Below are 24305 nucleotides of genomic sequence, written 5' to 3'. Positions count from 1 at the left end.
GCAACATGACAATGTCCGGTCAAATCATGACCTTGACCAGAGGTCAAATTTTTAAGTTGAACTTTCAATGTCAAATTATAGTTCATTCGATGCGTCTTGACAAGAGGAACACGATGTCGGTAAAAGAATGCTCGTGCAAGGCTTGAGTCAAAAGTTATTGCAGAAAAACTGTTCCCGAAAAATCGTCTATTTTGGCAGTTTTTGCCCCCTGCAGGCAAAACCGTTGACGTTAGGTCAAATCTGAGAGAATTACTCAGAAAGGGCGTTAATAGGGCTATCGAATACGCTTTTCCGTGGCGCTGTAGCTCTATTGGTTCCCGAGCTATGCGTTGGCAGTGGCTTCTTGGAAATTGTCGACATTCGACCTGGAAATCGGCGAAATTTTGCCTTCAATGACCTCTGGTGACCTGACCTTTTACCTGACCAAAAAAGCGACCGAAGTGATGTCCTCATTATTTTTGGCGCTCTTTCGAACGCCGCCTTCCGCGTATCGCTACGTGGTCCAGGAGCCGAGTTAGAAGGGGGGTGTTCAAACACCCCCCCCCCCCCCAGCAGGGCGTGGAAATCCAGGACCCCCAGCCGGGCGCGGGTTAAAAAACAGACATTTGATCAACCGTCGAATCCAGTAGTTCTAAGCATAGGTAGGTGAAGCAAGATTACTTTACTCAGGTGAAGACGTGCATAAAGTTGCATTATATTCACATTCAGATTCGCGTGCACATTCGCGGACCCCTCAGATTTGGCTCAAAATTTCACAGCTTATAGATTTTGAGCTCCTGATTGCGAAAATCATGTTTTTATTTCACGCCGTCAAGTGGTTCTCAAAATATTCACATTTGTATTACTGCTAACATATTCTGGACCGTAACCCTTATTGGAAAAATCGGACCCCTCCAAATTTTTCAAAAACTCCTGAGTTGATGTAAACAAAAGCGCTGATCTCAAAAAACTAATTTGTACTTAACGCCGTCCAATAGTTTTCTCAGGATGAGCATCTAAAGTTCAAGGTCGTTCAAGGTCATGTACCTTTTCTCACCTTTTGACGCTATTTGACACGTGACAGCTTTATATTTATGATGGACATTCGCACTTCCTCCTACAAAGACAATATACTGAAATCCAAGGGGCGTTGCTGTACCAAAATGTAAAAAAGCGTCAAAACCTCTTTCATACAGCTAACAGTTAAATACAAGGGATATTCGAATTTGCCACACATAAAGCAAATTTGTCGGACATGGTCGGACCCCTCCGATATCGTTCAAAATCTCAGGAATGAAGCTCCTTGACCTCCTGAACATGAAAATGGTACTTCCTTTGAACGCCGTCAAGAACTTTTCCAGATATACGCATCCATGCACATTCAAATTACATAGGTGTTGCATATGGACGTTCGGCGGACCCCTCCGATTCCGTTCAAAATCTCAGGAATGATGCTCCTTGACCTCCTGAACATGAAAATGGCACTCCCTTTGAACGCCGTCAAGAACTTTTCCAGATATACGCATCCACGCACATTCAAATTGCATAGGTGTTGCATATGCACGTTCGGCGGACCCCTCCGATTTCGTTCAAAATCTCAGGAATGATGCTCCTTGACCTCCTGAACATGAAAATAGTACTCCCTTTGAACGCCGTCAAGAACTTTTCTCCATGCACATTCAAATTGCATAGGTGATGCATATGCACGTTCGGCGGACCCCTCCGATTTCGTTCAAAATCTCAGGAATGATGCTCCTTGACCTCCTGAACATGAAAATGGTACTCCCTTTGAACGCCGTCAATAACTTTTCCAGATATACGCATCCATGCACATTCAAATTGGCATAGGTGTTGCATATGCACGTTCGGCGGACCCCTCCGATTCCGTTCAAAATCTCAGGAATGATGCTCCTTGACCTCCTGAACACGAAAATGGCACTCCCTTTGAACGCCGTCAAGAACTTTTCCAGATATACGCATCCATGCACATTCAAATTGCATAGGTGTTGCATATGCACGTTCGGCGGACCCCTCCGATTTCGTTCAAAATCTCAGGAATGATGCTCCTTGACCTCCTGAACATGAGAATAGTACTCCCTTTGAACGCCGTCAAGAACTTTTCCAGATATGCGCATCCATGCACATTCAAATTGCATAGGTGATGCATATGCACGTTCGGCGGACCCCTCCGATTTCGTTCAAAATCTCAGGAATGATGCTCCTTGATCTCCTGAACATGAAAATGATACTCCCTTTGAACGCCGTCAAGAACTTTTCCAGATATGCGCATCAATGCACATTCAAATTGCATAGGTGTTGCATATGCACGTTCGGCGGACCCCTCCGATTTCGTTCAAAATCTCAGGAATCATGCTCCTTGACCTCCTAAACATGAAAATGGTACTCCCTTTGAACGCCGTCAAGAACTTTTCCAGATATACGCATCCATGCACATTCAAATTGCATAGGTGATGCATATGCACGTTCGGCGGACCCCTCCGATTTCGTTCAAAATCTCAGGAATGATGCTCCTTGACCTCCTGAACATGAAAATAGTACTCCCTTTGAACGCCGTCAAGAACTTTTCTAGGTATACGCATCCAAGCACATTCAAATTGCAATTTGAATGTGCATGAATGCGTATATCTGGAAAAGTTCTTGACGGCGTTGAAAGGGAGTACCATTTTCATGTTCAGGAGGTCAAGGAGCATCATTCCTGAGATTTTGAACGAAATCGGAGGGGTCCGCCGAACGTGCATATGCAACACCTATGCAATTTGAATGTGCATTGATGCGCATATCTGGAAAAGTTCTTGACGGCGTTCAAAGGAAGTACCATTTTCATGTTCAGGAGGTCAAGGAGCATCATTCCTGAGATTTTGAACGAAATCGGAGGGGTCCGCCGAACGTGCATATGCATCACCTATGCAATTTGAATGTGCATGGATGCGTATATCTGGAAAAGTTCTTGACGGCGTTCAAAGGGAGTACCATTTTCATGTTCAGGAGGTCAAGGAGCATCATTCCTGAGATTTTGAACGAAATCGGAGGGGTCCGCCGAACGTGCATATGCAACACCTATGCAATTTGAATGTGCATTGATGCGCATATCTGGAAAAGTTCTTGACGGCGTTCAAAGGGAGTACCATTTTCATGTTCAGGAGATCAAGGAGCATCATTCCTGAGATTTTGAACGAAATCGGAGGGGTCCGCCGAACGTGCATATGCATCACATATGCAATTTGAATGTGCATGGATGCGTATATCTGGAAAAGTTCTTGACGGCGTTCAAAGGGAGTACCATTTTCATGTTCAGGAGGTCAAGGAGCATCATTCCTGAGATTTTGAACGAAATCGGAGGGGTCCACCGAACGTGCATATGCAAAACCTATGCAATTTGAATGTGCATAGATGCGTATATCTGGAAAAGTTCTTGACGGCGTTCAAAGGGAGTACCATTTTCATGTTCAGGAGGTCAAGGAGCATCATTCCTGAGATTTTGAACGAAATCGGAGGGGTCCGCCGAACGTGCATATGCAACACCTATGCCAATTTGAATGTTGTCGCGGAGGCGCGATAGGAGAGAGAGACTGAGCGGGCCGAGACTTGTATTCCAACTGTGGTTCTGATTCTGATTCGCCAGTGCCTGTGCGTTATATGCAGGGTGGTTGCACAATGAAGGACCGGTCCGCCGACCCGCCGGGTCGGTGGACGGTGCCGACACGTGGGGAAAGTGACGGCTGTTTCTATGTAACAAAGCTTGAACGTGTACTCTCTTTATCATGATATAGAAGAAGGGAATCGGTCCCACATTATCTTCCCTCCCCCAGGGAAGCGTAGGGAACCGAAGCGATCATAACAAAGAGAGGAAACGTTTAGCTGACGGAGAAAGAAAGTTCCATATGAGCGTATCACAAAATGGTATGAACAGATAAGTAAGTTTCGTGACAATTACACCTACTACCGGGCGATCCTTCCGCACTCTTGGCGGGGACCGTCCCTGGGCATCTCCATGGCCCTCGGCATCTCTGGCCGAATATCAATACAATATAATTTCAGTGAATTGACCACGATTAACGTATTTGAATGTTCATACCGTTGAGAGCAGGCTCTTTTTACGTTTACTAGTGTCAAAATGACACGGCAAAGTGCAGGCAAAAATTAAATGCACTTGCAATTTCTCCGTAAATTTTGGGGTGAGCAACCACAATGAAGCACAACAAACGACAGAACACTGACGAAAACGGATAATGAAACAGTACGGTTTTTGAAACACATCGAAGTTAAAACAAAGAGAGTACACGTTCAAGCTTTGTTACATAGAAATAGCCGTCACTTTCCCCACGTGTCGGCACCGTCCACCGACCCGGCGGGTCGGCGGACCGGTCCTTCATTGTGCAACCACCCTGCATATAACGCACAGGCACTGGCGAATCAGAATCAGAACCACAGTTGGAATACAAGTCTCGGCCCGCTCAGTCTCTCTCTACTTCCGCGCCTCCGCGACAATGGTGGCAGCGGCGGTCGAGGGGACTTGTGCCCCTCACCACGGACCCCAGCCTCTACATCTGCACTGACATCGCAGACTGGTTAGTCCGTGCTCCGTGACAGTGTATCGCCCCTACGTCACGTCATCGACTAGGGAGCTGACCATCCTGGACTCGTCATCGTCCGACATCACCGTCTCCAGTGAGTAGCTCTGCCCGGCAATACCATCTGCCCTGCGGCAACGTCATCAGCTGCCCTGGACTACTACGGAGCCCGCCGACAGCGCACGGCTCAACAGCCCGCGCCGTCCTCCTCAGCATCATCGAGTGATGGACACCACCTCGCTGAAGGACTCAAGATCGGAGGAGAGAAGAGAAGAGAAAAAAAACTTCAACGCTAAATTCAAGACAATTGGCACCGAAATCAAGAAAATTCACCCATTATGAACTTTTGCTGTATTTTCGTCAAAAAGTGACAGTGAAATTGTGCTGTGAAATTTGTGTCAACTTCGTTGTGTTTCAAAAACCGTACTGTTTCATTATCCGTTTTCGTCAGTGTTCTGTCGTTTGTTGCGCTTCATTGTGGTTGCTCACCCCAAAATTCACGGAGAAATTGCAAGTGCGTTTAATTTTTGCCTGCACTTTGTCGTGTCATTTTGACACTAGTAAACGTAGAAAGAGCATATTCTGAAGTCGGTATGAACATTCAAATACGTTAATCGTGGTCAATTCACTGAAATTATATTGTATTGATATTCGGCCAGAGATGCCGAGGGCCATGGAGATGCCCAGGGACGGTCCCCGCCAAGAGTGCGGAGGGATCGCCCGGTAGTAGGTGTAATTGTCACGAAACTTACTTATCTGTTCATACCATTTTGTGATACGCTCATATGGAAATTTCTTTCTCCGTCAGCTAAACGTTTCCTCTCTTTGTTATGATCGCTTCGGTTCCCTACGCTTCCCTGGGGGAGGGAAGATAATGTGGGACCGATTCCCTTCTTCCATATCATGATAAAGAGAGTACACGTTCAAGCTTTGTTACATAGAAATAGCCGTCACTTTCCCCACGTGTCGGCACCGTCCACCGACCCGGCGGGTCGGCGGACCGGTCCTTCATTGTGCAACCACCCTGCATATAACGCACAGGCACTGGCGAATCAGAATCAGAACCACAGTTGGAATACAAGTCTCGGCCCGCTCAGTCTCTCTCTACTTCCGCGCCTCCGCGACAATGTGCATGGATGCGTATATCTGGAAAAGTTCTTGACGGCGTTCAAAGGGAGTACCATTTTCATGTTCAGGAGGTCAAGGAGCATCATTCCTGAGATTTTGAACGAAATCGGAGGGGTCCGCCGAACGTGCATATGCAACACCTATGCAATTTGAATGTGCATTGATGCGCATATCTGGAAAAGTTCTTGACGGCGTTCAAAGGGAGTACCATTTTCATGTTCAGGAGATCAAGGAGCATCATTCCTGAGATTTTGAACGAAATCAGAGGGGTCCGCCGAACGTGCATATGCATCACCTATGCAATTTGAATGTGCATCGATGCGTATATCTGGAAAAGTTCTTGACGGCGTTCAAAGGGAGTACCATTTTCATGTTCAGGAGATCAAGGAGCATCATTCCTGAGATTTTGAACGAAATCGGAGGGGTCCGCCGAACGTGCATATGCATCACCTATGCAATTTGAATGTGCATGGATGCGTATATCTGGAAAAGTTCTTGACGGCGTTCAAAGGGAGTACTATTTTCATGTTCAGGAGGTCAAGGAGCATCATTCCTGAGATTTTGAACGGAATCGGAGGGGTCCGCCGAACGTGCATATGCAACACCTATGCAATTTGAATGTGCATGGATGCGTATATCTGGAAAAGTTCTTGACGGCGTTCAAAGGGAGTGCCATTTTCATGTTCAGGAGGTCAAGGAGCATAATTCCTGAGATTTTGAACAAAATTGGAGGGGTCCGCCGAACGTCCGTATGCAACACCTATGTAATTTGAATGTGCATGGATGCGTATATCTGGAAAAGTACTTGACGGCGTTCAAAGGGAGTACCATTTTCATGTTCAGGAGGTCAAGGAGCATCATTCCTGAGATTTTAAACGAAATCGGAGGGGTCCGCCGAACGTCCGTATGCAACACCTATGTAATTTGAATGTGCATGGATGCGTATATCTGGAAAAGTTCTTGACGGCGTTCAAAGAGAGTACCATTTTCATGTTCAGGAGGTCAAGGAGCATCATTCCTGAGATTTTGAACGAAATCGGAGGGGTCCACCGAACGTGCATATGCAACACCTATGCAATTTGAATGTGCATTGATGCGCATATCTGGAAAAGTTCTTGGACGGCTTTCAAAGGGAGTACCATTTTCATGTTCAGGAGATCAAGGAGCATCATTCCTGAGATTTTGAACGAAATCGGAGGTGTCCGCCGAACGTGCATATGCATCACCTATGCAATTTGAATGTGCATGGATGCGTATATCACGAAAAGTTCTTGACGGCGTTCAAAGGGAGTACTATTTTCATGTTCAGGAGGTCAAGGAGCATCATTCCTGAGATTTTGAACGAAATCGGAGGGGTCCGCCGAACGTGCATATGCAACACCTAAGCAATTTGAATGTGCATGAATGCGTATATCTGGAAAAGTTCTTGACGGCGTTGAAAGGGAGTACCATTTTCATGTTCAGGAGGTCAAGGAGCATCATTCCTGAGATTTTGAACGAAATCGGAGGGGTCCACCGAACGTGCATATGCAACACCTATGCAATTTGAATGTGCATAGATGCGTATATCTGGAAAAGTTCTTGACGGCGTTCAAAGGGAGTACCATTTTCATGTTCAGGAGGTCAAGGAGCATCATTCCTGAGATTTTGAACGAAATCGGAGGGGTCCGCCGAACGTGCATATGCAACACCTATGCAATTTGAATGTGCATAGATGCGTATATCTGGAAAAGTTCTTGACTGCGTTCAAAGGGAGTACCATTTTAATGTTCAGGAGGTCAAGGAGCATCATTCCTGAGATTTTGAACGAAATCGGAGGGGTCCGCCGAACGTGCATATACAACACCTATGCAATTTGAATGTGCATTGATGCGCATATCTGGAAAAGTTCTTGACGGCGTTCAAAGGGAGTACCATTTTCATGTTCAGGAGATCAAGGAGCATCATTCCTGAGATTTTGAACGAAATCGGAGGGGTCCGCCGAACGTGCATATGCATCACATATGCAATTTGAATGTGCATGGATGCGTATATCTGGAAAAGTTCTTGACTGCGTTCAAAGGGAGTACCATTTTCATGTTCAGGAGATCAAGGAGCATCATTCCTGAGATTTTGAACGAAATCGGAGGGGTCCGCTGAACGTGCATATGCATCACCTATGCAATTTGAATGTGCATGGATGCGTATATCACGAAAAGTTCTTGACGGCGTTCAAAGGGAGTACCATTTTCATGTTCAGGAGATCAAGGAGCATCATTCCTGAGATTTTGAACGAAATCGGAGGGGTCCGCCGAACGTGCATATGCATCACCTATGCAATTTGAATGTGCATGGATGCGTATATCTGGAAAAGTTCTTGACGGCGTTCAAAGGGAGTACTATTTTCATGTTCAGGAGGTCAAGGAGCATCATTCCTGAGATTTTGAACGGAATCGGAGGGGTCCGCCGAACGTGCATATGCAACACCTATGCAATTTGAATGTGCATGGATGCGTATATCTGGAAAAGTTCTTGACGGCGTTCAAAGGGAGTGCCATTTTCATGTTCAGGAGGTCAAGGAGCATCATTCCTGAGATTTTGAACAAAATCGGAGGGGTCCGCCGAACGTCCGTATGCAACACCTATGCAATTTGAATGTGCATAGATGCGTATATCTGGAAAAGTTCTTGACGGCGTTCAAAGGGAGTACCATTTTCATGTTCAGGACGTCAAGGAGCATCATTCCTGAGATTTTGAACGATATCGGAGGGGTCCGACCATGTCCGACAAATTTGCTTTATGTGTTGCAAATTCGAATATCCCTTGTATTTAACTGTTAGCTGTATGAAAGAGGTTTTGACGCTTTTTTTACATTTTGGTACAGCAACGCCCCTTGGATTTCAGTATATTGTTTTTGTAGGAGGTAGTGCGAATGTCCATCATAAATATAAAGCTGTCACGTGTTAAATAGCGCCAAAAGGTGAGAAAAGGTACATGACCTTGAACGACCTTGAACTTAAGATGCTCATCCTGAGAAAACTGTGCGACGGCGTTAAGTACAAATTAGTTTTTTGGGATCAGCGCTTATGTTTACATCAACTCAGGAGTTTTTGAAAAATTTGGAGGGGTCCGGTTTTTCCAATAAGGGTTACGGTCCAGAATATGTTAGCAGTAATACAAATGTGAATAATTTGAGAACCACTTGACGACGTGAAATAAAAACATGATTTTCGCAATCAGGAGCTCAAAATCTATAAGCTGTGCAATTTTGAGCCAAATCTGAGGGGTCCGCGAATGTGCACGCGAATCTGAATGTGAATATAATGCAACTTTATGCACGTGAGGTGAAGACCCTCCCTTGCATTGTCCAAGATTGGTGAAGGATCCTTCACCAATCTGAAACTTTGGTGAAAGGTATCCTTCACCAAAGAGATACGTTGCTACACCTATGGATATTGATATAGTTAGATAGAGAGGTTAGATAGAGGTTAGATATTGACCCGAGGAATCGATTGCGACCATTATTTTGGCGATCAGACGAAGCCTTGGGGCACTTTTGACGCGCCCCGTCCTTTAAGGGACGATTAAGGGATGAGGGATAGGAGCCACATGTCTGGAACCTTCGACTGAGGTTAGATATTGACCCGAGGAATCGATTGCGACCATTATTTTGGCGATCAGACGAAGCCTTGGGGTACTTTTGACGCGCCCCGTCCTTTAAGGGACGATTAAGGGTTGAAGGAAGGGAGCTAGGGCAAAATAAATGTCATATTCGTGTTCCCCGTCCCCCAATTGACCTGATGGCAGTTTTTGAAGCGATTCTGAATCCGACGCTGTATTCGTTGCTGTTGCTGACGCTAACTTCACGGACATTGATTAGTGCCTCTGACAGAAATGGCGCAGGAGTTTCAATTTCAGCGCTTGCGAGTTTCGCTGCAAAAGCTTTGGGATTTCAATTTGTTATTTGTTTGGGATTTGGATTATCAGGCGGGTAATGTGTTGAATTTTTCCATTTTTAGCCCTATTGCTAGGTCGACCCTAGAGCTTTCTGCGTCAAATAACTCTTAAATTATCTGGAAAATGGTTATTTTTTCCCATGACCGGTGGGCGGTGACCCTGAAATGAAGATTGGTTCTTTTTCTTTTGTGATTTTTTTCCAAGCCCAGGGTGCAAAGAGGGATTTGACTCAAGACATTTCATTTTCTTGATGATTTAGTGTCATATTTGCTGTGTGTAGCCAGTATCTTTGTTTTATTTGTGTTCAGACTTTGTACCATGGAAGTGAGAAGTCACAATATGAAGTGAACTGCCATTTTATATTCTGCGAATGTGCTGCAAATGATGTCAATACCTAGGCTTGAAATATTTGACTTATAGTAACATTTACACATGTTTTGATGGGGTATTTTCATGCTGTTTCAGAATCCAGAACCATGGTGGATGCCCAAGACAAAGAATCAGCACCAAAAGAAAGTGCACCAGAAGTTGATTTGTACAGGGACACACCAATTAGACTATTAGGTGAGTGCAAGGTGATAAATACTGTTTTGCTGTGATAACTTTGTATCTCTTAACCATGTGGTGATCTAGTAGAACCAAAAAGAGGCTGGGCTGGGCTTGTAATGCCCAACCCGACCCCAGCTCTATTGCCCCACCCTTAGCTTGACTTTGGGCCGTGACAATCTGAGGAACATTATTGTTCCAAAGTTTTGAGATAACATCATAAGCAAAAATGAGGATTGGCCATCTGCTAAGTCATGTTGGTGCCTCCTTGAAAGTGTGATCAAAAGCAGTTGTCATGGTCAATAATTGATATTCATGGATGTTTTATTTAGACCTAGCTGACATAATGGCTTTTACACAAAATCACCTAAAATATCACCAAGGAAATGAAATTGTCAGCTATTTTTGTCCATCTTGACTAGCCCAGTCCATACTTATACTCCTGAGTCCCTGATCCTGGTAGTGGAAGCACAGCTAAAATGTCACATTACAAAACAAGCCTGGGTATTCCAGCCCATCCAGGGATCCGAGCACAATATCGGACCCTGGAACTGGGACCTGCAGTGTGCATGTGCAAACTTTGACCCCAGCTGTCTCATAGCTCACTTGTCTAACTGGCCGATAGCAGCATATAACCTTAAACGCAATCGATTGACCATTGTTTAAATTAGCGGGCTTGGTGGTGCGCACGAAGATACCTGTAAGAAACGCATAACGTATGCTATAGGCAGAGCTGGGCATTGCGCAACTTAGGTCCGCAACTCCGCAACTCCGCAACTAGCGGACTACCCTCATGAGAGCGGAGTTACGGATCGGCTACCGAGCCCCAAAAAGTTGCGGAGTTGCGAGTTGCGGAAGCGAAAAATTCTAAAGCGCAACCGCTACCGGGGCCACCACCGAGATACGGGATTGAAGCGAGATACAGGTTCCAGGACAAGTTCATTGTGTTTATCTCGTCAAGACTAATCAATTGATATGCAACATGACCTATTTGGGTCAGGTCGTGACCTTGAACTGAAGTCAAATTTTAAATTTGACCTTTCGAGGTCATCTTGTATATCATTGATGGCATCGAAACGACGCGCCTTGGTGGAGAAATGCTATGGGGATTAGATTATTGACCTAGCTAAATTATGTTAGAAGTTATGGCCGATAAAAGCCGTTTTCACGAGTTAGAGCGTCTGAAGCTGAAATTCATCAAAATTCGGGAAAATTGGGAACATTTTCACTTTGATGACCTCTGGTGACCTTCAAAAGGATGCAATGCTATGTCCTATCACTCCTATCAGACATAGCACTGCACTTCAGGACGAAAACTGATAAAACATAGGTACCTAATAGAGATGGGTAGCGGAGTTGCGGAGTTGCGGAGTTGCGAGTTGCGGTTTCAAGATCTGAAAAATAGTTTCGGAGTTGCGATTGCGCTTTGGGTACCTCTGGTTGCGGAAGGTAGCGGTAGCGGTTTCCAAATTTCGGTAGCGATGCCCACCTCTGGCTATAGGTACCTATGTAGGTAGTTATATGCATAGGCGGAATTTTGTGCCGAGCTGGGAGGGCCCGAGCTCTCCAAATTCGACGCCGGCTTGGCTTTGGAGCCGCCACAGACCGCGTGTCGTGGCTCTTAGTTCCCACTCCTTCGCCGCACGTTGGGGCGGACCGCACCAAACGCAATCACCGCGGAGACGCGTGTATTCGGCACTCTCCGCGCCAGCCGCCCTGTGGCCGGTTAACATCGGGTCGCGGCTGAGGCGGACCAAGTTCAGCGGGACGGGAGGGCACTACACTTCCCCTCCCCATCAACAATACGGGATGGGAGGACACTACACTTCCCCTCCTTATCAACGAAACAAGTTGGCTCGCAACATGCATCGGCCAAGCAAAACAAGATTACTTCAAATCACACATTACACGGCACGCTCAGAAACAGGCTTCACATATCGCATGCTGCATGTGTTCCGCTCGTCTGTGTGCTGATATATAGCGGAACTGACTCACGAAAATCCTCCATCGCGCCAAACGCGAATTTGTGTCATCCTGATTACGCAATATTTGAAGAACACTTTTACAGTCACAGACCCACGTGAACTCAGAATCAGCCAAATATTTGAAAAAAAAACTTTGTTAAACCAATGATAAAACTGAACACCTCTAATTCGAAGATAGTCCACTTTCTCTGAGCTAAGCGACCGGCCACCGCGCGGCAAACGGGAGGCCGAGCCGCGGCGCTCGCCTCAGGCAGGTGGCGCGCCGGGGCCCAGGTCACACCGAGACGAGGTCAAATCACCGCCTTAGGCACCCTGAACCGTCAAGTTCTCTGCCCAGTGCACACCACGCGAACGACAGCATTCGTCATCGGTCAGAGAAGAGATAGACTCCTCTCTCTTCAGCTCGTCGACCGCTGTTTCGAACGATTTAGCACACTGTCGTGACAGCAAAACTCTCTCCTCTGATGACAAACCCACCAGGAAATGCCGGTAAAGGGCAGCCTGATGGGATGGGACGCAAATCTTCTTCACCATTCCCGACTCGTCGAAAAACTCGGGCCATGCCGCACGGACGAGTTGCTGAATCAGTACAGAGTAGTCAAGTACTGGCATACTACCCTTTCGGGCGGTACTTAGCTGCGCAGCTGCGGTCTCCGGTCGCTTGTCGCCAAACGTTTTCTGCAGCAGGGTCGGGACGTCCGTCTGGCCATGATCCGCTTCCAGTACTTGGAGAGCCAGACCACGGCAGGACGCGTGTATTCGGCACTTTCCGCGCCAGCCGCCCTGTGGCCGGTCAACATCGGGTCGCGGCTGACGTCACACAACCAGAATAGGCGGACCAAGTTCAGCGGGACGGGAGGGCACTACACTTCCCCTCCCCATCAACAATACGGGATGGGAGGGCACTACACCGCGGAGGTCAAGGTCACCGCTATGGGCGGCGGCGGATTTGCTGCGCCCGGGCCCTACCAGCTTGAGCTCCGCACAAAGTTCCACCCGTGCGTATATGTGTGCAAAGGTGGATTCTAAGTGACTCCTGCGGTGCACTTACAAAGACGGCCCTAATTAGCGCATTTTCTACGAGAACGGCAGACGCTTTTCATGCTTTGAGAACATTATTATCTCGCTGTTCCTATCTCAATTAAGATTTTACCAAGATACCTTGTTTATAGCTTGAACGAGAATCACTCTTTATGGGATATATCACAATTAAGATAATGACTTTCTCCTGTGGATGAATACTAAAGCGAGCATTACCACCAGTATAACGCCTTTTGGGGCGACTAACGGAGCGAGCGAGAGGGTGAGCCTTGCACGTGCGAAATTGCGAGGGGGTACCTCCAACTGAGTTGTGCACGGCACCCTACTAACCGGTCTCTAGCGATGTGCCAAATTTGAGCACAATCGGCCCAGCCGTTCTCGAGATCTGGAGGCGGCACCCTGCACGTGCGCACGTGCAAAATGGGTCCCAACTGACTTTTGCACGGCACCCTACTAACCGGTCCCTAACCATGTACCAAATTTGAGCGCCATCGCACAGTGGGGATTTTTTCCGATCTAGCACCTATTTATTCGTAGAGGGCAAACCATAGGTAGAATTGTAGCGAGATTGTGCACAGATGTTGGCTGGTGTGTCCTGGTGAGAATTTTACCTGTAAATGTGTATAATCAACATAGTATAGGGGGTTCAATTGGACCCCCCGCTCAGCCGTTTGGCCCCTGATCAAGCTAGAGCTTCGCGGAAAAGTCAAGCGTGCTGCCTATGACGAAATTAGGCCGAATATATCTAATTTCAAAGTCCAAGGTCATAAGCTGACTTTCCAAGTCAGTTTAATGACCCAACTAAAGTTGGGAAATCGAGACCTCTTGAAACTTCGCAAAGTTAGGGTGTTACGGGGTATTTTGGGGTGCTGATCACGAATTTCATGTTAGTTTTGATCACAGACGATGTCTTTATGCATTTAGGCCAGGTCGGGTCAGGTCACGTTAGATCAATTAGTAGGCGTCCTGCCGGCCATCCATAGAAGTGTCACCTACTACTGATAGCTTCGTAACATGGAACGAAGGCACTAGAACTACTTCGTAAATATTCAAATGGCTGCTAAAATCGAAATCAGCACCAAAAACTACCCTAGAAACAAGTAAAACTCGAAAAAGTGAACCAAGGTCATCAAAAGGTCAATGACCTTGACTTGACCTTCACGTGACCTTGACTCCCACCATTATGCATGGCACCAACATCATTTCACATATTTGAACGTTTAAAACCACAAAAAGACTGGAAACCGCGGATAATGTGAGCTGGCATACGCCGAATCGCGATTCCGGCCAAACATGGTCTCGAGAAATATGCCACAGGTCAAAGGTCAGTTGGGTCAGAGTCATGAAATTTTTAGGTTAGATGTAAAATTGATGATCTCGAGGGTACCGAAAGTTTCGGCGCGATCGGCCGCTTTTTGCGCGAGTAATTTGCGGAAAACCATGGGGTTTTATCCGACCCCTTCCCCCTCCCCCTCCCCACAAGTGCGATGGTTAATAAGGTTACGGTATGTATAATTTACGCTTGTCATCCTATTCCTAATGAATGTGTCTCAGAAAATATGCATCATATAAATCACGAAGTAAAATTATTCGCCTATGTCCGGAACATACCTATATCGTGCTGTTTGCCCTAGCGCTCCTCGAGTGGGGTGTTAAGATACTCTAATGTGAATATTCCGTGTTCAGGCAAGTTTCGGCAGCCAAACTAGGCGTTGTCTTGTGCAGAAGAAAGTGGCGAATTCGATAGGATATATTTCGGAGTGGAAAAGTGTGGAGAACATTGTTGATTTCCTACATTTATTTAGAATACCATTCCTTAAATATGGTGTCTGTAAGGGTTTTTTGTAAAGGGCATTTTTGTGACCTTAGTAAGGTTGTGGCATACTTTCTGTTTGCCATTCCATTCCTAATAAAAGTGCCTTTCAGACGATATGCAACTTTAAGACCTCGCAAGATTAAAACCAACAGGACAGGACAATGAAATTGAGCTATACTTTCGGGCCTTGCTGAGCCCATTGAGTAATCACGCATGAGTGTGAACTTTGGGCGCATTTTTCCTAGTTTTGCTGTGGACATACAGATAAAACAATGCCATATATGAAAAATTCAGACATTTCTTAGCCCTACTGACACAAAAAATAAACAAAAATCCAAAAAATATTTTTTGAATTAATAGGCGCTAGATCGGAAAAATCCCCACTGTGCATCGGTCCAGCCGTTCTCGAGATCTGGAATCGACCCCTGCACGTGCGCACGTGCAGCAGCACCTCAACTCTGGCACATGGATATGCATTGCATAGTGGGTGCCTACCTACATGCCAACTTTCAGCGCAATCGGCCAAGTAGTTACCGAGATATTGCAACAATTGCAAAAGTGACACCTCTTCGTTTTGCACGTGGCACGTGCATAAGGGGTCACCCACATGCATCGGCAATAGTCCAATACTTGGTAGAAGGAATGAAGCTACCCTACAAAAATTACCGCATGACATAAGAAAGACTACGCTCGCTTCGCTCGCTCCGTGACAAATAAATCCAGATCTACGAGAAAAACCATATTGTATGAAATTGATTAGCATTGTATAGGCAAGCTTGTACTTTGGATCAGACTTGAGTTTTTTACACAAGTCAAATGTGTATGTTTATTTTATTATCTAATATTCTAGCGTTATTATTTTTCAACCTTCCCTGCAATATGCATTGTCTCTTAAAAACATTCAATACGGAGCGAGCGAAGCGAGCGTAGTCTTTCCTTAGCCGCGTTCCCACTACGACCGTTCAACATCGTAAATTGCAACAACGGGAGGAAACGGACGAGATCGTTGATCTAGAGACTTTTCTAAAAAAGTTGAACACTTCCCTAGATCTGGTATACGGGGCAAGATGGGGAAACATCGTGAGACAACGGCAAACGGCTTGGACAAAGCCAGTTGAGAGGAGCGATGATGAAGGAGGGATCGGCACAGTAAGCTATTGTAAAAAAATCAGAATATAAGTATTTGACGTGTTAAAAGATCCCATGCAACTGAATTAATGATAAAATTAGAAAACCTTTTAAATTTATTTGCGTGTTTTATTAGGTACGCGAGCATTGAAAAATATTTCAACAATGCCAGCGAAAAGCATTCCCAGCTGTGATAACGACAATCTATTGACTTTTGAAGAGAAAATGTGTGCAGTTGATATAACTCATTGTGGTTTTGCTGTGAATGGAAGCTGTAACCGATAAATTGCAAGTTTCGATGATTTCTTAACAGCTAGTTTATTATCGCAATCCTCGATAAAACATTTAGCAATTTGAAGCAGGCTGCAATGCAGCTGAATTTGCCAACACAGGTTCAGCGATTTAGGTATACGAGTACCTACAAGTATACGAAGCCGGCATTCAGCTTACAGCAGTGTCACCTCATGTCACCATCGTCATGTGACTACACCATCCCGTCAGGCGATGCTAGAATTGTATAAATACAATTACCAGTAAAACGCCTTTTGGGCGAAGAACGAGCGAGCGAGAGAGTGAGCCCTGCACGTGCAGAAGGGCGAGAGGGTACTTCCAACGGGCTTGTGCAAAGCACCCTTCTAACCGGTCGCTAGCGGTGTACCAAATTTGAACGCAATCGGCCCAGCCGTTCCTGAGATCTGGAAGCGGCACTCTGCACGTGCGCACGTGCAAACGGGGTCCAAAATGACTTTTGCACGGCACCCTACTAAACGGTCCCCAACCGTGTACCAAATTTGAGCGCAATCGGCCCAGCCGTTCTCGAGATCTGGAAACGCCCCCTGCACGTGCGCACGTGCAGTAGCACCCTAACCGCAACACATGGGAATGCATTGCCTGGTAGGTGCCTACCTGTATGCCAAGTTTCAGCGAAATCGCCCCAGTAATTAACGAGTTACTGAAATGGCAACAAATTTGGCACCTCTTATTGTTGTATTTTGCACGTGCAGTGGGGGTCACTCACATAGATGAAGAGTATCCGACCTTTGGTAGAAGGGATGCAGCTACCCTATAAAAATGACCGCAAGACAATCGCTCAAGCCGCTGCTGAGATATGGGCCTCTCAAAATCATTACGTTTGCAAAACTGCTTAAACACCCTTGACTTTTCACGTGGCACGTGCCACGGCGGTCACTGAGATGTATCAAAAGTAGTCAATTACGGGGTAGAAGGGATGGGGCTACCCAACAAAAAAGACCGCAGGCCATTCGGTCCAGCGGTTGCTGAGATATAAGCCTCTCAAAAGCGTTACAGGCCGGGCCGGGCCGGGCCGCTCATACTGAGATTTTCCCGTTATATTGAAAAGACTTCGCTTCGCTCGCTGCGCTCGCTCGCTCGTAATAATACCATGTGCATATAACAAGGACCAGAGTCCAGACAGCCCAATAACAATCACATGTTTCGCATGTGGTCGTCCCAATCACATGGCGCGGTCCACATGGCCTTAACCCGCGCACCGACGGGGGTCTGCGCCAACTTCGCACCGACGGGGGGGGGGGGCGGAACCGCCCCCCCCCCTGAGATCTCGAGAACGAAGCAAGATAGCGACAAGCGGTAAACGGCATCGGATACGCACGGCCAAGATCTACAATTTTTACTAAGGTCATTTTCAGGTCAGATCAAAGATGACGTCACAGGGGTCGAAAAAGTCAAAATGGCGGCGCTAGATATGGAGAGAGTTTTTCTCGAATAACTTTCGAATTAGTCAAGATAGGAACAAACTAAGGACATCATCGTGATCCTCTCGTCAATCCGCATCGAATGATATATATGTTGACCTCGAAAGGTCAAGGTCAAAGGTTGACCTCAGGTCACGTGACCTCGAGGTCATCATGTATATCATTCGATGCGTCTTGACGAGCTGAACACAATGAGACCATCCACGCGTCTGTATCTTGTTCCTGTACGGAGTCATTGGCCAAAAACCTTTGGTGACCTTTGATGACGTCACATGACCTCACAGCTGCCCAACAGCAAAACAGACCTCAAGGTAGTGAAGGTTGATCGTATATGAAGTCATGTATGGTATATGGGGCCATTCCGACCCGTTTTAGTGGTAAAAACAGGGAGTTGATTTTTCCCCCATTGACTTATAATGGGGAGGTCGCGAAATTGACCTGACCTTAGGTCACCGATATCAAAATTCCGAGATATACAAATTGTAGCTACTAATGACCTAATAATATCCTGCGACTTTCAAAGGCCTCCGACATCTACTATAGCTCTGGCACGGTGACAAAGTTGCAAAAAAGTGACTTGAGGTTGGGTCATTCAAAGTGACCTGGTGACCTGACCTTAAAAGTAAGGAGGTTCAAACTTGCACACCATGTGTAAAATTGATGAGGTTATAGTCATACCAAATTTCGCGGCGCTACGCGACGCGGTTTTCCCGCTATTCGCGAAAAACCTCAGGGGGGCGGATATCCGCCCCCCCCCCCGTCGGTGCGAGGGTTAATCCAGCAGACACTGTGATTGTTTGAGCCTCGGATGAGGCCCTCGGTGAAGATCCGACGGCGGAAGCTGTGTGTGTTGAACGAGGAGTCGCCGGCCGCTTGAGATCATAAATGAGCGACGACGCCGGTGGCCATGATTGTCGGAAGTTTCAGAAGAGGCCTTTAGTTTCAGAAGAGCGCGCTGATGGTAGGTAAATGAATAAATTGCACTAGACCTACGTTAAACCTGCCGAAAAGTTACGTTATTCATCGCCACTTAGCGCTCGACTACATCTATGTATATAATTAGAGCTATGTAGCTTTTATCCGCAAAAAAATGCACCACCTTTCATGCCTTGCTGCTTGTCTTCTCACTTTGAATATCAAGAAACTTCCCAAAAAGGGCTTCCTGTTCTATGCACTGCCTAAAAATGCTTATTAGTGTCATTTAACATCTGCACAAACCTTTAAGAACGTTCAAAAAGTTCAACACTGTTCAACTTTTTGGCGACCTCACCAACCGACCAACATGGGGAGCAAACTTTCAAAACCTTACAAATGCCTCCACCCGAAAACACGTGTCAAATACCCGGTTCCCACCACCACCGGCAGAGATCGTAAAAATGCATGCTGTGGTTTTGCCGATCTTGCCAGTTTTCTCCCGTTATTTTACTTTACGATGTTGAACGGTCGTAGTGGGAACGCGGCTAAGGAAAGACTACGCTCGCTTCGCTCGCTCCGTATTGAATGTTTTTAAGAGACAATGCATATTGCAGGGAAGGTTGAAAAATAATAACGCTAGAATATTAGATAATAAAATAAACATACACATTTGACTTGTGTAAAAAACTCAAGTCTGATCCAAAGTACAAGCTTGCCTATACAATGCTAATCAATTTCATACAATATGGTTTTTCTCGTAGATCTGGATTTATTTGTTACGGAGCGAGCGAAGCGAGCGTAGTCTTTCTTATGTTTCTCGTAGATTACTCGTAACGGAATTTCTGAGTAACTATGAGCGGCCGGCCGCGCGGACGCTTTTGCGAGGCTTGTATCTCAGCGACCACTTGACCGATTTAGATGCGGTACTTTTTGTAGGGTAGCTTCATTCCTTCTACCAAGTATTGGACTATTTCCAATGCATGTGGGTGACCCTTTATGCACGTGCCACGTGCAAAACGAAGAGGTGTCAGTTTTGTGACAATTGCAATATCTCGGTAACTACTGGGCCGATTGCGCTGAAACTTGGCATGTAGGTAGGCACCCACTAGGCAATACGTATCCATGTGCCACAGTTGGGGTGCTGCTGCACGTGCGCACGTGCAGGGGTCGATTCCAGATCTCGAGAACGGCTGGACCGATTGCGCTGAAATTTGGTACGGGGCTAGTTACCGGTTAGTAGGGTTCCGTGCAAAAGTCAGTTGGGAGCCATTCTTGCACGTGCGCACGTGCAGGGTGCCGCTTCCAGATTTTGAGAACGGCTGGGCCGATTACGCTCAAATTTGGCACATCGCTAGAAACCGGTTAGTAGGATGCAGTCAGCAGTGCACAAGTTAGTTGGAGGTAGCCCCTCGCAACTTCGCACGTGCAAGGCCCACCCTCTCGCTCGCTCCGTTGATCCCCCCAAAAGGCGTTTTACTGGTGTGGATATATTCGTGTTCCGTGGCTCATCGGTCTATGAGCCAATGTTCCCAATCCCAGGAAAAGCACCCTTTATAGTTAATTAGAAAATGGATTACAAGCTTAATGTCCATATAGTGATGCCGGGGGCCTGGCCCGGGCTATCAATGTAGTTATATTTTTGTGCGGACATGGTCACTAATATTCTGTCGGCGTATTATTCCTCGTCCTGTGTGTTGCGCATACCGCCCTGGCTGCGCTGTATTCCTACATCCGTAGACGGCAGTTGGCAGCGTGCGCCACCACCTTCCCACAGGCGTCCTCCGCTATCTCCTCTGGCGCTACCGCGGTCAGCAGCGTGACGTCCTGCGCGGCGTCCGCCGCCCGCCCTTTGCTAGCATTACTCTCGGCAGTGGTGACGGCTGAGAGCTGGCCAAGACAGCCTGTGAGAGCTCCAGGCATGTCTGCGGGTCGTCTAACTGATCAGGCAAGTATAGACCCAGGATTCGGCCCGCATGGTTGTAGCGGAGATACTCATCGGACTGGAATAGCCCGTTTTGCCATTGCTGGCGACTTCCTTCTCCTAGTATAAGGGTCATGTAGCCAAGGAATCGTTAAAAAGTCACATTGTCATGAAATCTAAACGAAATCATGCCAATTCATTTCTGATATTTTTTTTAAAGGATGACTGACTCCATGATGTAACATTAATTATTGCCTATTAAGCAGGTGCAATTTCCAATCGGCAGGCTCTGGTCTCGAGGGGCACAGCTCCAGCCAGTCCGCTGATGACCAGTTAGATAGGTCCTGCTGGCAGTTTTATTAAAATTCGCGGTGAAGGAGACCTTGAGCTACTAGGTTTCGCTCCTTAGGGGATATTGTCTTTGTTTTGCGTCCTCCTTATTTTTCCTTTTTGATGTCCCCGATACCATGCCAAGTTGAATTGATGTTTAATTCATGATGGCTCATGCGTGCCAAGAGCTGATTCCACGTGTCTTAATAAAAGTAAATTATTTATGCAGTTGTAGTGGGTTTGGGGCTCGAGACTCGGGTACTGTCCCGGATCTAATTGGATATTCGGGATCGGGTCGAAATAAGCGTTTGAAAATAGTTTATAGAATGCCTGTCCCCTATAGGTACGTACAGGTGGTTGTGGCTGATGGCCAAAACAGTCATTTAACGTAACGTAAAGCTTTTTCAGCACGCATATAATTCCGCTACTCCTTCCTGAATATCTATACCTCTTAGTTATAGAAATCAATGTTTAGAGTGGTGTTTACTGTTACTCAATGCGACGGATGTTCCTAATATGGCACATGTTCAATGTTCATCTGCAGGCTATGCCAATGAAGTTGGCGAAGCATTCAGAGTGTGGGTATCACCATTCTGGGTGAGAGCATCCTATGGATTGTCCAGTGCCTATGTCTTGGCAGACACCTTTGATAAAGGAATTAAAGCAGCCAAGGTAAGTGATGTTTGGAATTGTGTGTTTGCTTGTCACAATTTACACCGCCAAGATATTGTGAATGGTTTTCATCCTACCTTTTTATAAATACGGTATTTGGATCTCTCAGTCAATTCTGTGGTGCTTTGTGCGCGGTGTGCGGTGTTGAGATGTCCTAGATTGCTATGTTGGCTGCTACCAGTGCCACCTAACAGTCGCCCGCCGCCCGCTCCGGCAGCGTCCTCTGGCGTCGGAGGCGGACCGGCGCACACACGTGCTGCACGTGTCGGTGGACACGCTGCTCTGGCAGGCGCTGGCCTCCGTCATCGTGCCCGGCTTCACCATCAACCGGGTGTGCGCGGCCACCTTCTGGGCTCTGGGGCGCGGCTCGCGGCTGCCGCTGGCCGCCCGCAAGCGGCTCACCACGGCCGCCGGCCTGGCGGTGATACCGCTGATCGTGCGGCCCATCGACGTCCTGGTGGACGCCACGCTTGACCGCACCTACCGCAAGGTGGCCCACGTGGAGCCCGACGAGCGCAGCCGGGGACACTGACGGCCCGGCCGCGCCGTCCGGCGGGGCGATAGCGTAGATATGTTATTAGGTTCCTTCTGCGATCGATGCTGATAGAGTTGGTGATTTTGGAATCATGTAGATGAAGATTTAGATAGTTCCTTTGGTTTATTGCTTTACCCTAGTTTGTTAGTGTTGAAAACAAAGCACATGGAACACATGAGATGTGAAAGGAGTCATGCGATGGGGTTGTTGTACAGCTTTGGTAGCTCTTTAAATACTGCATGAACGATTTGACATGGTTAATTACTGACCATTGCACAAAATGCATTCGACACTTTTTGGGGTTCTTGGGGACTGGCCAGCTCATCGAGCTTTTTTCATCATTTCCCCCCCCCCCCCATAATCTGTTTTATAGCCTGGTACGTAAGGTGTGTACCTCAGCCAGACGCAGGTTATGATAAAGCAATGTTACGTGCTTGGAGTCTGCTCAATAGTACCCCATAGCAATAGCTGTATGACCAGGGTAAAACAACTGTGATGTCCAGAGTATTACAACCTACCGAAGGGTCTCGCATCATCTGACTATTCAGTGGCTTTAAGTCAACTATGTAACTTGATTATGTCCATTTTTAATGCACATGCGATCATAAGCAGTTATGCCATTGCCTAATGTGGATGGCAGGTCATTTTCCCATTGTAAGAACTTAACTGCCATTGCTACGCTCCCGTCATGCCTAATGGTAGGTAACCCACGGGGAAAGTGAACCATACACTCTGTAACTCTGTTACATTGCCTTTATTATTATTCATTATCTTATTATTAGGTATTACATTTTCGAAATATTGTTTACTCACAGGCCACTAATGTGGACATGATACCCATCCAATGGGTTGATGTTTCCGCTACATTCTGAAGCGTATGGCGTGCCTGCAAACGTATGCTATAGTATATGCTCTAGCTACACCACCATCATTTTCTGACTCCGAGACCCGCAGGCCGCAGTATGCTGCATTCTTACGTAAAAGTCATAGTTGAAGATTATGCATTCGTCTTCCTGCCTGGTGAAACGATCTGTTTCTTCAGTTATTGATTGTACGCTGCATGAGGTAATATCCGCTACGTGACTGACTTGTTGACTTAGCGACGCTGTTTACATCTGACGTTTTTATATTGACTTTATTGCTGTAATTTTCTGACCTCAGCCGACGAGCAATAAAATAGTTATATTGCTCCGTATTCGTATGATAAATGGGTATTAACCCGCGCGGGGCTGGGGTCTCCAGCCGAACGCGCGGGGCTGGGGGGGGGGGGGGTAAATTTTACCCCCCCCCCCTGTTATCTCCCGAACTAATGGTCCGATTTGGAAAATTCAAACGCCAATCGAAAGCTCTCATCACGAACTACTAAAAACATGTACTTAATTTAAAGTTTGAGGTCAAGGTCAAGGTCAGGTCAAGGGTACAAATTGCAAGTTTCTACAGTATCGGCCTTGCACCGTAGTTGCCGAAGAATGGAGTCATGGACTGAGACTGATCGCCCAAAACGTGTTCTTAGGCAACCAAGACAATATTAGTTGCATACAATATCATTCAGAGGTCAAGGTCAAGGTCAGGTCAGGTCAGGTCAGGTCACCAAAAAACAAAATATAGAAAAGGGCATGTGCGACACATGTTTTATGGGTCATTTTACTCATAGAATTCAATAGGCACACTCAATAAGTGATATGGACCACCTCTGGATGAATTTCAGGTCGAGGTCAGGTCAAGGTCAGGTCAAGTGAGGTCAAATTTTGAAGTTGGTTGTTAAGGCCTAAAAAGGTGTCTATCTGATGCAGTTTTTCACGACGAATCGAATGGTGCTATTTTTGTTTCCGTACGAGGTCTAGAACTTCCAAAAAAGTCATTTTTTTCAAAAATTTTGTGTGTCGTGACGTCATAAAATTTTGAATAACTCCCACATTTTTGAACCGATTCTTCTTCTAAAACTTGGTATGTAGGTGCACATAGACCACTTCTCTGACATATATTCCGGTTTTTTCGATAGACTCAAAATTTTGGATTTTATAATGATTTTCCCAAAAAAATCAGTT

The 24305-nt window shown here is 46.4% G+C and overlaps 1 protein-coding gene across 1 annotated transcript; it reads left to right on the top strand.

Annotated features, from left to right (window-relative positions):
- Nucleotides 1-9647: 9647 nt before the first annotated feature.
- Nucleotides 9648-23086, top strand: LOC122365995 (mitochondrial fission process protein 1-like). The gene is made up of 4 exons (XM_043337709.1): nt 9648-9669; nt 10101-10199; nt 21595-21722; nt 21940-23086. The coding sequence occupies exons 2-4, from the start codon at nt 10112-10114 to the stop codon at nt 22252-22254; spliced, it is 531 nt and encodes a 176-aa protein (XP_043193644.1). The 5' UTR covers nt 9648-9669; nt 10101-10111; the 3' UTR covers nt 22255-23086.
- The last annotated feature ends 1219 nt before the right edge of the window (nt 23087-24305 follow it).

The sequence above is a fragment of the Amphibalanus amphitrite genome, unplaced genomic scaffold (assembly GCF_019059575.1).
Source record: "Amphibalanus amphitrite isolate SeventyFive unplaced genomic scaffold, NRLGWU_Aamphi_draft 000776F_arrow, whole genome shotgun sequence".
Classification (NCBI taxonomy): domain Eukaryota; kingdom Metazoa; phylum Arthropoda; class Thecostraca; order Balanomorpha; family Balanidae; genus Amphibalanus; species Amphibalanus amphitrite.
The sequence above is the reverse complement of the archived record's forward strand: the minus strand, read 5'-3'. Positions and strand labels throughout refer to the sequence as shown.

What these genes read in the sequence shown, in the direction of transcription:
- LOC122365995 (XM_043337709.1), top strand. Translation starts at nt 10,112, where the DNA reads ATGGTGGATGCCCAAGACAAAGAATCAGCACCAAAAGAAAGTGCACCA. An exon ending in CACACCAATTAGACTATTAG is followed by an intron (nt 10,200 to 21,594) that starts GTGAGTGCAAGG and finishes GTTCATCTGCAG; the next exon opens with GCTATGCCAATGAAGTTGGC. An exon ending in AAGGAATTAAAGCAGCCAAG is followed by an intron (nt 21,723 to 21,939) that starts GTAAGTGATGTT and finishes CCGCTCCGGCAG; the next exon opens with CGTCCTCTGGCGTCGGAGGC.